Source organism: Macaca mulatta, chromosome 3, assembly GCF_049350105.2.
Source record: "Macaca mulatta isolate MMU2019108-1 chromosome 3, T2T-MMU8v2.0, whole genome shotgun sequence".
NCBI classification, from domain to species: domain Eukaryota; kingdom Metazoa; phylum Chordata; class Mammalia; order Primates; family Cercopithecidae; genus Macaca; species Macaca mulatta.
This window is the reverse complement of record NC_133408.1, coordinates 141,257,178-141,274,702: the sequence shown is the minus strand read 5'-3', so window position 1 is coordinate 141,274,702 and position 17,525 is coordinate 141,257,178. Positions and strand designations below refer to the sequence as shown.

The 17,525-nt window shown below is 37.4% G+C and overlaps 1 protein-coding gene across 2 annotated transcripts in view; it reads right to left on the bottom strand.

Moving 5' to 3' along the window:
- The window catches only part of MAGI2 (membrane associated guanylate kinase, WW and PDZ domain containing 2), a 1,467,795-nt gene that overhangs the window by 227,935 nt on the left and 1,222,335 nt on the right, over positions 1–17,525 (bottom strand). For both annotated transcript variants that reach the window (XM_015134089.3, XM_015134090.3), the window contains exon 10: positions 10,849–11,487. In XM_015134089.3, coding sequence (XP_014989575.2) covers positions 10,849–11,487 — 639 coding nt within the window. The remainder of the gene's footprint in view (positions 1–10,848; positions 11,488–17,525) is intronic.

Sequence of the window (17,525 nt, the reverse complement as noted above, 5' to 3'; positions counted from 1 at the left end):
TAAGATAACTCAGTAAGGGAGCTGGGCATAAGATTGATATTCAAGGATAAAACTCCAGGGGGTAGCGAGATATACATGTAAAAAACAAACTATGTTGATATTTATTTTTTTGTCTCTAATAATATCAATTCCATGAGAAAAAGGATGTGATTGGCTTTGTTTATTGCTTTATCTCTAGTGCCAAAAAAGTGCCTAGCATATCATGGGCATTCAAAAAGTATTTCGTAAAACTAAGAAAGGGGCAAGATGGCCAACTAGAAACGCTTAGTACTTGTCCCTACCCCACAAGACAGTCCAAACAACGGATAAATAACTACATTTCGATGAAAATAACGAAAGGAGAGCGCCAGTGTACATCAAAGGAGTAGCAGAAACCTCGTAGAGCACAGAAATCTAGGATGGCCCCAGAGAGAATGGAAGGAAACCCCTGGCCTCCACCACCTCACCTCCCAGCTGGGCTCAGCCCTGAACCAGGAGGGACTTCTCCCTGTGAGGAAAAAGTAAGCAGGTGGACCCAAGCATCCCCCATCAACACCTTGGACACCTGTAGTCCTCACCAATGGGGACTCCTGCAGTCCTCACACACACTGAACTCAGCTGAAGGAGGTGTCAGGAGTCCACACAGCCGTGCTCCCTCCAGAAAAGAAGCCAACATGGTGCCTTGCCCCCTCTGACCCACATGGCTTCTATGCTTTGCAATCTTGGAATCAGAGCTACTGCTAGAGTATGATCTGCTCTGGGGGTGAGTGACCATGGCACTCTTCTGTGCCTAAGGGCTTAGCCACCATGGAGCCACCCCTGTTCAGTGGTTCAGCATCCCTGCGAGGAGTTTCTACCATACCCTACCCTGTGAGGCCAAGCTGCTGTAGGGCTACTCTATCTACCCTTCCCAGTGGTTGCTGCATCTTGTCAATTAGGGCCCAAAATAAAGCTGTGCACTGCCTCTCAGGAAAACAGTGGATTGACAAAGCAGCTTCATCTACCCCTCCCAGTAACTGCTACACCCAGCTCCCCCGTACCTGAGCTGAAATAGTGCCCTTCATCCTGGGGAAACGGTGCCTTGGCTGTCCAGCAGTCATGTCCCACCAGTGCCTGAGTTGAAGATGTGCCCTGCCTCCTGGGAAATGATGTCTTGGCCACTCAGAGCAGTCACATCTCCTGAGACTGAGCTGAAACAGCACATTGCCTCCAAAGGAATTAGTGTCCTGGTGAAGCTGGGCTGAGCTGATAGAAACCCTGCATCCCAGAGAAACAGCATTGACTGGGCTGAGACACCCTGGCCCGCATGCTAAACAACTAGTACCCTGCTTCCCTGGAGTCAAACTAGCTCCTTAGAGTCTGAGCTGCTGAGACAAACCCGTCACCAGGGCCAAATCTCCATAGCATCCCTTCTTTCCTGGAGCCAGGCCAGTGCTGTGCCCTGCCCTCAGGGTCAGAGACATAGCTATCATCTGGTCCCCTGGGCCTAACCTGCTGGAGGTTGCCTCAGAGTCACAGACCCTGGCTCTGTGGGTAATCTCTATCCAACTCTGCCTCAGAGTAAACCTATACCACAAGACCCAGTTGTTACAATAGGTTGGCAAGATCTTGAACCCAGGACATCAGGTTCACAGCTGCTCTGACACCTGTATCTTGGAGCCCAGTGCTGCTGCAGCTGCATATTGATCATGTCAGACCCAACAGCAAGAGGGATTCATTCAGCTAAGTCTGCCCATTGTGGAGAAAACATGATCAGGACAGTCTCAAAACTCTTGCCACCAAGAACCCTGGCAATCTATGCTACCACTGCTGCTGCCACAAACTCCTATAGCCTAGGCTGCTGAGACGTCATCTCAAATGTTGATTGCAGCTGAAGAATCTGTACAAAGACTATACCACTGAATATACTTGGAACTAGCCACTACATCTTTTTCAGCTGGCATACTAAGACTCATTTGGAGGTGAAAATATGACCCTACCAAAGGAACACAATAACTCTGTGCAACCTCCAAAAAAAGGGAAATTTATAAATTGTCTGAAAAGGAATTAAAAATAATGGTCTTTAATAAACTCAGTGTGATACAAGAGAATACAGATAGACAGTTGAAAAAAAATCAGAGAAACAGTTCATGATCTCAAAGAGAAATTTAACAAAGAGATGGATATCTAAAAAAGAACCAATAGAAATCTTGGAGCTGAAGAATTTAATGAATGAAATGATAAACATACTATATAGAGCTTCAGCAGCAGACTAGATCAAGCAGAAGAAAGAATCTCTGAACTTGAAGATAGGTCTTTTGAAATTACCCAATAAGAGGGGAAAACAACAAAAACGAAACCCCCAAACAATAAAAAAGTGAAAACAGCCTATGGGAGTTCTGGGATACCATTAAATGAGAAAACATTTGCATTATGAGAGTTTCAGAAAAAGAAGAGACAAAGATAGGAACAGAAAGCTTACCTGTAATTATAAAATAATAGGTGAAAACTTCCCAAGTCTTGGAAGAGATACGGACATCCAGATTCATGAAGCTAACAGGTTCCCAAACAGACTCAACCTAGAGAGATCCTCACTGAGGCAAAGTGCAATTAAATGGTCAAAAGTCAAAAACAAAGTAAGAATTTAAAAAGCAGCAATGAGAAAAATGTCAAGTCATATATAAGGGAACTACCATTAGGCTGCAAACAGATGTCTCAGCAGAAACCTCAGAGGCCAAGAAAGAAGGGGATGATATTGAAAGTGCTGAAAGTCTTTCCTGAACAAGCAAAAGTTGAGGGAAGTCATTCCCCTACATCTTCCTTACATCAAATGCTTAAGGGAGTTCTTCAAGTAGAAATGAAAACATATGAAAGTACAACATTCACTGATAAGGGCAAATATATCAAATCCAGAGTAATAATGTTATGTTGCTCTGTAAATTATACACATCTCTACTGTGAACCATTAACAAAACATCAGTCATAAGTCCTTATCTATCAATAAATACTTTGAATGTAAATGGATTGAAATCTCCAATCAAAAGACAGGTTTGCTGAATAGTTTAAAAAACAAGATCCAATGATATGCTTCTTACAAAAGCCTCACATTAACCTTAAGGACACACAGAGGCTGAAAATAAAGTGATGGAAGAAGATATTCCAGGCAAACAGTAACCAAAAGAGTAGGAGTGGCTGTACTTACATCAGATAAAAGAGACGCATTGGGGAAAGCACAGCTTGATAAATGGTGCTGAGAAAATTGGAAATAAAACTAGACTTCTATCTCTACAAAAATCAAATAAAAATGCATTAAAAACTTAAATGTAAGATCCAAAACTATGAAAGTATTATAGGAAAACTGTGGGGAGGTACTTCATGATATTGGCTTAGACAGTGTTTTTTGGATATGTCTCAAAAAAGTAGGCAAATAAGATTACATCCAATTAAAAAGATTCCATACTGAAAAAGAACAATCAACAGAGTGAGGAGACAACCTACAAAATAGAAGATAATATTTGCAAACTATTAATCTGACAAGAAGTTAATATCCAAAATATACAAGGAACTTAAACAGCTTAACAGCTAAAAAAAAAAAAATAAATAAAAGAAGTGCGAAAGACCTGAATAGACATTTCTGAAAAGACATATGAATGGCTAACAGTTATATGAAAAACTGCTCTCCATCACTAATTATCAGGGAAATACAAATAGAAACCACAGTGTGATATCACCTCAATCTGTTAAGATAGCTATTAGCAAAAAGACAAAAGATAGCAAGTGTTGGTGAGGATGTGGAGAAAAGGGAACCCTTGCACACTGTTGATGGCAATGTACATTAGTATAGCCATTATAGAAAACAGTATGGAGGTTTCTTAAAATATTAAAAATAGAACTACTGCATGATCAGTAATTCTACAGGGTATATATCTGAAGAAAATATAATGAATGTCACAGAGTTATCTTCACTTCTATATTTACTGAAGCACTACATATTCGCAATAGCCAAGATATGGAACCAACCCAAGTGTCCATCAATGGATGAATAGTTAAATAAAATGTGACAAATCTACACAATGAAATACTACTCAGCCATAAAAGAGAATGAAATCCTGTCATTTGCAACAACATGAATAAACCTGGAGGATATTACATTAAGTATGCCAGGTCCAGAAAGACAAATACTGAATGATCTCACTTATATACAGAATATAAAAAAGTTCATCTCATAAAAGTAGAGAATAGAATAGTGGATAGCAGTGGCTGAGGAGGGTAGTGGGAAGGAGGGGTTGGGGGAGGTTGTGCAAAGGACACAAAGTTACTGTTAGGAGAACATAGTTCCTGTGTTCTATTGCACATTAGGTTGACTATAGTTACCAATAATGTATATTTCAAAGTAGATAGAGGATTTTGAATGTTTTCACCACAAAGAAATAAATGTTTGAGATGATGGATTTACTTACCCTGATTTGATGATTATACAGCATATACATGTGTTGAAACATCATATACCCCATAAATATGTACAATTATTAAGTGTCAATTAAAAGTAGATTAAAAAGATACATAATTTTTCTAATAGAAAAAACCTGAAAGCAACAACAATATCCATTAGCATTAGTGGGAATCTGATTATGTTTTAAAAACAAGATGTATTTCTGAACTAATATATAAAACCCTCCAAAAGAATATTAAAGTAAGGCACTAGGGCATATACAACTGTAATATACTTAACAGGACGAAAATAATACAAAACATGTTCTCTTTAACAATGAAATTATTAGAAATCAACAATAGAAAAAGATTTGGGAAATTCCAAACGTTGGAAGAATCAACACTTTTCTAAGTAACCTATAGGTCAAAAAAGAAATTACAAGGGAAATAAAATATCTTGGACTGAGTGAAAAAGGAAAACACAGCATAGTAAAATTTATGGAATTTAGCTAAAGAAGCAGTTGGAGTGAAATTTATAGCTGTAAGTGATTTTGTCAGAAAGAAATGGAATCATTAATCCTCTAAGCTTCTGCCTCAAGAAGGCAGAAAAGGAAAAGTAAATCAAACAAGAAGTAAGTTGGAGAGAAAAAACTATAACTACCAGAGTGGAAAATGTTCAAATGGAAAACAGAAAATCAGCAATTTCAAAAGTTGGTTCTTAAAAAGGAATTACATAAAATTTTATTAAAAACTTTATGCTAATTCAACAACTTAGATGAATTGTAAAAATTTCTAGAAGTACATAAATTACCAAAACTGATTTAAGAAGAAAACATTAAATCAGGAAAAGAAGTGGAATTAACAACTAAAAATCTTCCTACAAATAAAAGCTCAGAGCAGATGACTTCACTGGTGAATTCTATCAGACTTTTAAGGAAGAAATAATATCAACCCTACACAAACTCTTTCAGAAAATAGAGGGAGAGGGAACACTTTCCTACTCATTTTATGAAGCCGCTATTATCCTGACACCAAAGCCAGAGAAATACATCATATGAAAAGAAAACAGAAAAATCTTCCCCGAAACAGGTTAAAAAAATCCTTAACAAAATATGAGCAAACGAAATTCAGCAACATACACAAAGTTATATACCATGATCAAGTAGGGTTGTTATTCCAGGAATGTTAAATTAGTTCAATATCTAAATATCATGTTATATAATATACCATATTAAAAAAGGACAAAAACTACAGGATCATCCCAATAACTGCAGCAAAAATATTCGATAAAAACCAAGACCCATTGGTTATTTAAATTTCCAGCAAACCAAGAATAGAAGACAACTTTCTCTACCTGATGAAGGGCATATAAAAATCCTGCCCTAAAATCAGATGTAATGATGCAAGACTAACATTTTCTTTCTAAAATTGGTGACAAGGTAAGGATGTCTGCTCACCTCTCTTGTACTCAATATCATTCTGGGAAGTTCAAGCAAGTGTAATAATGCAAGGAAAAGAAGTCAAAGGCATACAAATTGGAAAGGAAGAAGTGAAACTGTCCTTATTACCAGATGGTATAATAACTACATAGAAAATATGGAGTCTACAAAAAAACCTCCAGACTTAAAAAGTCAGTTTAATAAAATTGCAGTGTACAAAATCAAAAATGAAAAACAAATGCATTTCTATATATTAGCAATAAACAACCTGAAAAGACATAAAACAATTCCATTGACAATAACATCAACAAGAATAAAATAGCTAGAAATAAAATGAACAAAAGTACAAGATCTGTACATTGAAAACTACAAACTATTGCTGAGAGAAATTAAAGATCCAAATAAGTGAAGAGATATACTACCTATGAATTAAAAGGTTCAGTGTTGACAATTTTCCACAAATAGTTCTGTAGATTCAATGTAACACCCAAATCTCAGCAGGCCAAATAATTAAAAAGGCAATCCTAGGCCAGGCACAGTGACTCATTCCTGTAATCCCAGCTCTTTGGGAGGTAGAGGCAGGAGGATTGCTTGAGCCCAGGAGCTCTAGACAACCCTGGGAAACACAGTGAGACTTCATCACTAAAAGAACATTTAAAAAGCCAGGTACAGTGGCATGTGCCTGTAGTCCTACCTACTGGAAAGGCTGAGGTGAAGGATCACTTGAGCCCAGGATTTTGAGGCAGCAGTGAGCTATGATTGCACCACTGTACTGTAGTTTAGACAACAGAGTGAGACCCTGTCTCTTAAAAAACAAAAACAAAAAAACAAAAATAAAAAAACAATCCAATACTAGAATGTCTATGGAAATGCCAAGGACCTAGAGTAGCCAAATTATTCTGAAAAAGGAGAAAAAGTTGGAGGACTAACACCTCTGCTTTCAAGACTTAATAGAAAGCTAAAGTAACATAGAGAGCATGGTATTAGCACAAGAATAGACAAACAGATCAATGGAATGGAATAGGGCATCTAGAAATAAACCTCCACATTTATGCTAATTCATTTTTGACAAAAGTGTCAAGGGAATTCAATGAAAAATAGCTTTTTCAACAAATGGTGCTAGAGTGATTGTTGGATATATATAAGCAAAAAAAAAAAAAAAAAAGAAGTTAGGCCCTTATTTCACAGTATACACAAAAATTATCTTAAAATTGTTTATAGACCTAAATAAATGAGCTAAAGGTTTACAATTTTTAGAAGAAAACACAAGAAATCTTGGGTCAGGAGATTTCTTAGATATAACACCAAAAGAAGGATCCACACAAGAAAAAAAACACTTGGGCCAGGCATGGTGGCTCACGCCTGTAATCCCAGCACTTTAAGAGGCCGAGGCAGGTGGATCACGAGGTAGGTCAGGATATTGAGACCATCCCTGCCAACATGGTGAAACCCTGTCTCTACCAAAAATACAAAAAAGTAGCCAGGCATGGTGGCATGCACCTGTAATTCCAGCTACTCGTGAGGCTGAGGCAGAAGAGTCACTTGAACTCAGGAGGCAGAGCTTGCAGTGAGCCAAGATCACACCACTGCACTCCAGCCTGGGCAACAGAGCAAGACTCCATCTCAAAAAAAAGAAAAAAAATTGATAAATTGGATTTAACAGAAACACTTGTGTGCCTCAAAGGCACCACTAAGAAAGTGAAAAGACAAGCCATAGACAGAAAATACCTGCAAATCACATAGCTTATAAAGGAAGAACTTTTATAACTTAATAAAACTTAAAAGGACAGCACAATATAGGCAAATTATTTGAATAGACATGCTACCGAAGATATATGAATGATATATGAATAATATATGAATAATAAACACATGAAATATATGAATAATAAACACATGAAATATGTGAATATATGAATAATAAACACATGAAAACATGGCAAACATGTAAAAGGATTAGAGAAATGTAAATTAAAACCACATAAAGATGTCACTACATGCTCATTAGAATAACAATAAAAAAGACTGATTATATCAAATGTGGGCAACAATGGGCAGCAATTGGAAATTTGTACAACAGCTGTTTTGGAAAACGTTCTATTTCTTAACAATTTAAATATATATTCTTCTTACAGTTGAGCAATACCACTCCTAGGTATCTACCCAAGAAAATGAAAACATAAGCACACACAAACACGTGTATCCAAATGTTCATAACAACATGATTCATAAACGTCAAAACCCGAAAACAACTCAAATGTCCATACACTAATCAATGGACGTGAAAATAGAGTGGATCTGTACAATGGAATACTAAGCAGCCATAAAAGAAACAAACCACTTAAACCTGCACCGACACAGGGAACTCTCACCAGCATTAAGCTAAGTAAAATATTACATACTGTATGATTCCACTTACGAAAACTTACAGAAAGATAAAACTATTCAGAAAGCATATTAGTGGTTACCTGGGATTTGAGGGAACTCTGGATGATGGATGTTCTAAGGATTATGATGATTGTTGCACAACTATATCATTTTAGCAACTTACTGAGCATACACTTACACTGGTGAGTGTTGTGTGGCATGTAAATTATACCACATGGTGTATGTAGAACAAATACCAAATAACCAAGGTATTTTAAAGTAACACACATGTATCCCATCTACATTAAACTTACTATATATATTCACACATGTGCTAGCAGACCATAAACTTTCTGTGACTACATACAATATATTTGCCTCAGGGAGAAAGGACTGGAAGTCTGGGATAGGACAGAAAATTACTTTCATTTTATACTTGTTGACATTATTTGCTTTAAAAAAGTGAAACCATGTACATTATTACTTTATAAATTAAAAACTCTAGTAAATAATTAAAAACAGCCGACCACCCATAGTCCTGATATAAGGACCCAGGCCTGCAACTCAGCTCTTGAGTCTGCTTATCTCAATGAGGTCATAGGCACTTCTGAGTAGCCCATAATAAGATAAAGTGAATTTCGCCACCTAAGCATGGTGCTAGTTCCTATTAATTTCAGAGAGATGAGTGCAAATTGTGGGAATCAGGGTAAACTCAAGAGGTTTTCAACTAGAAGTACTTTAAGCATCACAGCATACTGCATTTTGCTATGCTAGGCAAAAAACGAAAAGCAAGTCCCTCATCCCCAAACACAACCCAAATGCAAAGACCACTTTGATTACTTGTGGAGTAAATGGGGGGTAAAGGAAAAGTGAGAATAGGGTAGCCTAGCTGATAGCAGGCATACAATACATGTTTTTAGAAAAGGACAAATTACCATAATGTAAATTAGGGATTTCAAAGTACCTTTTTTTCTGCTATGTCATGCTTTTAGAAGAAGCTGTATATAAAAAATGTGTCCAAATTTGTTTCTATGAATCATACAGTAGATACTGCACAGTGATTTTGTGATACCCTTTAATATCAAGAACTTGTTCCAAATATTTGATTTTCAATTGGACACTATGAAGATATGACTGTTTAATTAGGAATGTTTAATCTTAAGCAATGCAAGAAATTAAAATACCCTGCCAACATTTAATTATCAGAATTCAACTGTTATTTTGTAACAATGCGTTGAGAAGGTCACATTTAAGATTATTTTGCTATCATATGAATTTCCCTTTTAGTACAGGAACCTAAGACTTTATAGAGTGCAGCTCACAAATGCCTGGTGTTTGCTGTCCGTTTCCAGACAAGGAATCAACAATGTAATACTTCCTTGAAGGAAAAACACCTGCAGAGAGGGCCAAATAAATCATAAAAGGTGCTACTTTCTTTCAGCTTTGAGTGCTTTCACTTGCTTTTCAAACTGACAGTTTCAGGCTGTTTTGAGCGCTTTGAATAGGCAACCACATGTTGGTCACATGTGTGTCCTGAGTTCCTCATTGTCCTGTTCCTTTTGACCCATCCATGCTGAAGCTTCGGTATTAATTTAGACTCGCCAGACATTTAGTGAGCAGATGTTGGGCTACAACACTACCATTGGGTTAGGTAGTAGTATTGTCCCATTGCAACAGATGACACGGCTGAGGCTCATTGACTTTCAGTGTCCTAAGTCCACAAATTGGCAAATAGGAAAACCAGGGCTTAGCCTGATCCTTTTCCTTTACACTCTTTCTTCGAGATAGTATTCTCTTTATCTATGGCCCCTTCCCTCCCTTTTCTCTCCAGGTTCACTGGTCATCCAGAGCAAAGCAGAAGAGATGTGGAGAAGGGGCCCTGTGCTTTACCCCATTCCCTTCCCCACAGAGAAGGTAGAGGGGAAGAAACATTCAGGGCTCAGAGCTTCTACCACACTTGGCCCTGTTCCTATTTCCATACTTTGCCCACGACACTCAGCCCAGAACTTCAGCCCTCACCCTGTTGTTACTTTCTTCTTAGATCATGGGAGGTACTATGGGTAATTGTTTCTAGAGCAGTCCCTGCAGTAGCAGAAGTGTCCTGAACAACATCATTCCAAACTTTGAAAAGATTTTTCGACAGCAGCACAGCTCTCAGAGCTCTCACAGTTCATGGTCCTTCTGAGTATTGTCAAGACTGTGCTTGGGCTTGGGAGGGGTTGAACCAGCTTCCGCCTGCTAGCCTGGAAACCTAAGCACGATTCAAAGTATTGCTTCCATCGGAAAAGCAGGTTTCTTAATTAAATCAATGGGAAACCAGTTTGAGTTCTCCACGACTGATACATGAATGAACTTTTGAAACAGAATACATTCATACTTGGGGATTTAATCTTTACCCTCCAACTTTCTATCAATATGTTTGTAAGACTGAAAGAACTATTATTGTGTTTAATACAAAATAGAAAAAGACGTATTCTCAGAATTCAAAAAACACAGCTTCCTTTAATTCATATTTTTCTCTCTTACTCTTTAAGCTTTATTTTTTAAAGTATAATTTCATTCAACTCCAAGGAAATCTCCATTTTAACAATATTATTAAAGGATCCTACTATTTTACCCATATATTTTATTGCGGAGCCAGTGTTTGTCTTACCTCCTCGATGGATAATCAAAGACGTTTCGCTTCCAATGGGACAGTCCTTAAGTATATCCACTACTTCTGTATGGCTCAGGTTCTGTACATTCTGCTGGTTGATCTCAACAATGAGGTCACCTTCACACAGGCCAGGGCATCCCTGAATGTCAAGTATTTGTTTCACTCGCTGTCCTGTAGGACTGTCGGCAATAGTGAAGCCAAAGCCCTGGGCACCTTTCACAATGGTTAAGGTCATAAGTTCAGCTTGGGTGGCCCCAGATGAAGCCATAGACACATTGTCATCATGGACGGGCGGTGGATATGTGCCATCTAGCTGACCATCAGCTGGAATGGAGTGCAAAGAATGAGGCGGCCGATCTGTTATATCTGGAACTGACTGTGAGGTCCGAGAAATGTATTCCAAATATGTTTCATAGTTGTGTCTTCCATTGACCATCACTGGAGGTGGCCTCTCCATTATTGCAAGGGGTGGCACCATGCTGTTAGCAGGGTCTTCAGGATCAAAGGGCAAAGGGTAGCCACGACACAACACCAGGTTGACACTCTGACCAATAGGAACAGACTGGAAAAGTTTGACAACATCTGCATGAGTGTGTCCAAGGACACAAACTTCATTAATATAGACAATGACATCACCTGTAAGAAAAAAAGAGATTGACAACATGAGGTAAGTTCAATTAACATCGACATAGAGAAATGGAATTATTTATGAGACTAGTGAGAGGTGCTGTTTCTCAGTAAGCAGTGAGAAAATCAATTAGAATATACTTAAAATCACTGTAGGTGACTCAAGGTTACAACAGGACTGCCAACAAATATAATGATCAAATGCTGAAAAAAAGCTACTTGGTTATTCTTGAAGTTCAGAAACAACTTCATATTCAGAAAGAAAGGCTCTGAGAGAAAAGGTTAGAAGAATTTGTACCTTGAAGAAGCACATTCTCTATGCTTCTTTTTCATCTTATTTTCCATCTTCGGTGTAATTCAGTTAATAGAATTTTCAAACTATTGAGAAGTAGTGGTCATGAGTTTTAGATGAAAAAGAAAGCCCTACCATTTTTTTGTATAAGTTTAATAAGTCAATTGCCTTTTTTCTCTTTTATGGAAGGGAAAAAATTTGCCCATTTATTAATTTTTTTCCATCTATAGCAGGTAATTACAAAGCTTCCATGTATATGCAAGCAAAGGTCAAGAGTGCAGGTTTTGGGATTGGGGAGCTGGGTTGACATCTTGGCTCAACTATTTAACAGATACGCAATATTGACCAAGTTACCTGCTTTGAGCCACAGTTCCTCATTTGTAAAGTTGTGAGAATGAAATGACATAATGTAGGAAAAGTACTTGGCATAGTGTGCGACACACAGTGCTCAATAAACGTAGACTATTATTAATATGATTGTTGTTAAAATAGGATGGAAGAGATTTGAGACCGTTGGTCTCAAACAGAAAGCTGCCATAGTTCATCCTCTGATCTTAGATAAACTAATATTTCTGCGGATCATTTTCAATAAAGGCACTTGTCCTTTCTCCCCAGTGAACTATCACAGATTTTCAGAGGTCTACTGGTTAGAGGCTAACTTTAGATTAGAAATGCCCTGAATGCAAATTATTCATTATAAAATATGTTCAGAGAAATATTTTTTCCTGCTTAAAATGCAGAAAATCATGGCTGTTTGAGATAAATGTTTTAAAAAATTTTCAATTATGTATGAATAACAATTTTATTTTTGGAGAACTATTTTATCATGGATTGTTATTTTTATCTTCACAAACCATAATACTTGAAAATTGAACTTGCAAATTGAGATTGTGCCTGACTATGCTGAGGAGTATATTAGGGATGAAAAGACATGTTTTCACAGATTGTCAAATAAACAACTCAGAACACATCAGTTTATCAGGATAATTCTGGAATGGGAGGTGCAAATGGCTAGGGATTTCATTCTGAGACATTCTTGCCCAGCAAGCTTGCAAACATCAAAAATGAAAAACAGAGTTGAACTTTTAGAGTTGACTGCTTTTCTGGTCTTTTGTAGGTGTATAACATAAAATGAATAAAACAATTAACAGCATTGTCTTAATTAACAGTCCCTCTTCCCAAATTGACAGAAAGGTCAAGCAGACATTTTCAGGGATCCAGATTAGGTCTGCCTCTAGAAAATGTCACAACCTATGTGATTGGTCAGATGAAACTTCACTTTTCCATAATGTCTATCAGGGAGGGTACTGATGTGGAGGCTGGAACGTGGGTCCATGGCTCAGAACTGAATTGGAGTGGACATTCCCTCACTGCTATTATAATTCCTCATCAGCCTGTGGCAGCTGGGGATGCTTTGGGCATCGTTTTTAATTGATTCTGTTCATCTCAGTATCCCAGAGAAGTGTCAAATTCAGATAGACTATTTTTTTCTCTTCCTGTTTCTTTTAGTTTCAATGTTATATTATTTTCCACATTTAAAAGGTTGAAAGAACAACAAATACTTGTATACTAACATCCAACTTAATGACTGGAACATTGCTCGTTTTAGTTGAATCCCCGTGGCTAGCACCTCTCCCCCAACTTGCTTTCCTTTACAGCCCTTTCCAAGGTAACCATTGTCCTACTTGAGGTTTGTTATTTACATATACTTTATAGTTTATATCATGTCTAGGTGTCCATAAAAATAATCTCTAAATAGTATCTAATCCCTAAATAATAATCCCTGGAAAGTATTTTTACATATTTTAAGCCTTTTGTAAACGGTATATATTTTAATATTCTATAACTTTTCTTAAAATATGTTTCTGATATTTATTTTGATACTTGTGCCTCTAGTTCATTAGTTTTCATCATAATATAGTATTTATTGATGGCTATATTACTACTTAATAACATTCATCCATTCTTTTGTTAATGGACACTGGAGTTATGACAAATTTGTAGCTATTGAAAATAACTCTGCCATGAACCCTGTGCTGGCACAGACGATGTGCATCTTCAACTTTGTTAGATAATGGCAAACAGCTGACAAAAGAGGTCATATCAATTGACACTCCCATCGGTAGTGTGTTGAAATTTTCATTGCTTTACATCTGACATAGTACTTGGTATTCTCATACTTAATTTTTACTAATCTAATGGATGTGATCATAGTTTTGATTTGCATTTCCCAGACTGCCAGTGAGGGTGAGCATCTTTTCATGTTTATTGGCCTTTTGGATTTTCTCTTAGGTATGCCTCGTTTCCTCAATCCTCCTATTCAGTGAGTTTTTTTTTGTTTTTTTAAACTCATTGACTATTTTTGATGTCTACTTTCATTCTTGATCCAACATTCTCCTTAGGTTTAGGAGGCTGTAAGGTATAGTAGAGATCACATGGGATATGAGGTCGAAAGACTTTGGTCTGAGTTCTAGTTTCATCACTTATTAGCTGTATAACTTTCCCAAACTGGCTTCAATCCTCTGTGACTCCGATTCTTTAGAAGTAATGATGAGCAATAGTAACAGCAGCTTATTGTTCTATGGGAAACAACGAATGAGATCATACAGGTGAAACAGTTTCTAAGCTACAAATTATTATGCAACAGATGATTGCTATTTCAGTAATTACTATTTGTCCTTCGTTATGTTCTTCCATAAAATCAGGACAGTCCTACCAAGATATTCCCACAACAGTTACAGTCAAAGATGATTGTGGAAATGATGAGTTTCTGAATGGCCAAGTAAAAGTGAGAAAGGAAACAAATGCCACTTCCTCTAATGCTCTCCCAAACTTTAATCATTGTTAACAGACTCCTTAATCCCCAAGCGTGCTCTCTCCTTCCCTCTGCTCTGCCAGAATTTCATAGGAAAAAAGAACTAAGGGTCATGTTGAAAGCTCTCAAGGTTCCCTGCCAGGTCTAAAGAGTAGTTGTTTGAATTATAGTGATTAATGTTATCTATTTTTGAGTTTTAATGTGATCTTGCTATTTAGAAACAGAGTGAGAACTATTTGTGTTTCTTAGACTGCCTTTTACAATTTATGGGTATTTTCCACTCACAGCAATTTTTCAAGTCATCAGGCAAGTGAGAAAGAACCCTGCAACAATATCTTTATGAAGAGAGAAGATTTCTGAATGCAAAAGATGAGTGACCAGTTATCACAGGACAAAACTATATAACAACTTGACAGTACTCAACTGCCCACTTTAAAAAAAAATATAGATGTCTAGACAATAAGTCATGGCCAAAACCCTTGTAGATGGGGATGTCAGCAAACATTTGCTTGTTCAGATAGAATTCATTGGGTAGAATATTTATAGACTGTGCTGTATAAATGTCATTTACATGTCGTGAAATAAAAATATAAGACACCTGGTATATGTCATCTGACAGTGCCATGCCAAGTCCTCAGACAGATTGGGTTTAAGAGCATAGAAAGGGACGTCATCAGGAAGACTGGCTCTGGCCCTAACCTGTTGGCCTACTTGAGAGGGAGAATTGGAAGAGACACTTGATCTCCCCATCTCTCAATTTCTTCTTTTATAAAATGAAAATAAAAATACCTCCTCCGTTTCCTCTTTTGCAGAGCTACTGTGAAAATGAGATCATCCTTGTGAAAATACTTATAATTTTATAAAATTTTTCTGCATAAAAATAAGAAGATACATTTCTTTTGAAAGCTAAGCATATATTTTCATTACTATATTGCTGGAAAGTTTACTTTGTTTCCTAAATGGTCATTCACTTCAGGCCATATTTAGGTTAGTTTTAGGCCTGTTGGTCAGATTGAGTGTGAGTGATGAGTTAGGTGTCCCACAGGCCTGGTCTCAAACAACCTGAATGCCATTTATGGAATTTCAAAGTGCAAGTGAGGTAGAATGAGTTTGTTGAAGCAGGAGCTTTAAAACTGCTGTCCTGTATGAAAAGATGTTCTAAGATAATTTTTTCTTTCTTAGTCATGGGAATCAAAATACAGAATAGGATACATCATCATTTTGGATAAAATAGGGCACTCTACATAAAGCATTGCTTTAATTAGTTATTTTTATACCTCTTTCCTCTACCCCCGCATTCTTTGAGTCACTGTGGCCTACAGAATCTTCCTTTTCAACATCTCTCACTTACCACTCCCTCTCTGCCTTCCTTAAACACCACCTTGGACCAGACTAATTTACTTCCTAGTCAATTCTCATCTTACAGTCTACTCTATTAAGTTCAAACTACTTGATCTCTTGATCAACTGTTTAAGTCTTTCCAACTTATCTTTGTCTTCACCACCCAATAAGTTATTCTTGTGAAGCTGGTATCTTCACTACTCACAACTTACAAATTGTTACTTGCCTCTAGTTAAATTCTGCTATCCCTTTACCCTCAAGTGCACTTCCTTTCTATGTATGAATTCATGCCTACTAATTCATTTCCTTCCTCACGTCTTCAAAGGTATCTTTCATCACTCCTCCTGACATTGCTCCTATCTCATGTCTGAGGCTTGCAAATGCATCTCAGACTTTGTTCCTTTGTGGGAGTTCTACCCGTTCCAAGATTTCTCTGCACTATATACAGAGCATCGTTACTATGTTGAGAATTCTTCAGGTATTTAGGATAGATTCTCACTGAATAAAGGATGGAAAGATTTAGTCAGAGGAAACCAGAAAAGATTTCATAGCTAAATGTACTACCTCCAGTTTAGTGTTTCTAACTTCTGTTTTTGCCAAGTTACCCAGATTTTTTTTTTTATTATACTTTAAGTTCTAGGGTGCATGTGCACAACGTGCAGGTTTGTTACATATGTATACATGTGCCATGTTGGTGTGCTGCACCCATTAACTCATCATTTACATTAGGTATATCTCCTAATGCTATCCCTCCCCCCGTCCCCTCCCCACAATAGGCCCTGGTGTGTGATGATCCCCTTTCTGTGTCCAAGTGATCTTGTTGTTCAGTTCCCACCTATGAGTGAGAACATGCGGTGTTTGGTTTTCTGTTCTTGTGAAAGTTTGCTCAGAATGATGGTTTCCAGCTGCATCCATGTCCCTACAAAGGACACGAACTCATCCTGTTTTATGGCTGCATAGTATTCCATGGTGTATATGTGCCACATTTTCTTAATCCAGTCTGTCATGATGGACATTTGGGTTGATTCCAAGTCTTTGCTACTGTGAATAGTGCCGCAATAAACATATGTGTGCATGTGTCTTTACAGCAGCATGACTTATAATCCTTTGGGTATATCTCCAGTAATGGGATGGCTGGGTTCAAATGGTATTTCTAGTTCTAGATCCTTGAGGAATCACCACACTGTCTTCCACAATGGTTGAACTAGTTTACAGTCCCATCAACAGTGTAAAAGTATTCCTATTTCTCCACATCCTCTCCAGCACCTGTTGTTTCCTGACTTTTTAATGACTGCCATTCTAACTGGTATGAGATGGTATCTCATTGTGGTTTTGATTTGCATTTCTCCGATGGCGAGTGATGATGAGCATTTTTTCATGTGTCTGTTGGTTGTATGAATGTCTTCTTTTGAGAAGTGTCTTCATATCCTTTGCCCACTTTTTGATGGGGTTGTTTTTTTCTTGTAAATTTAATTGAGTTCTTTATAGGTTCTGGATATTAGCCCTTTGTTAGATAAGTAGATTGCAAAAATTTTCTCCCATTTTGTAGGTTGCCTGTTCACTCTGATGGTAGTTTCTTTTGCTGTGCAGAAGCTCTTT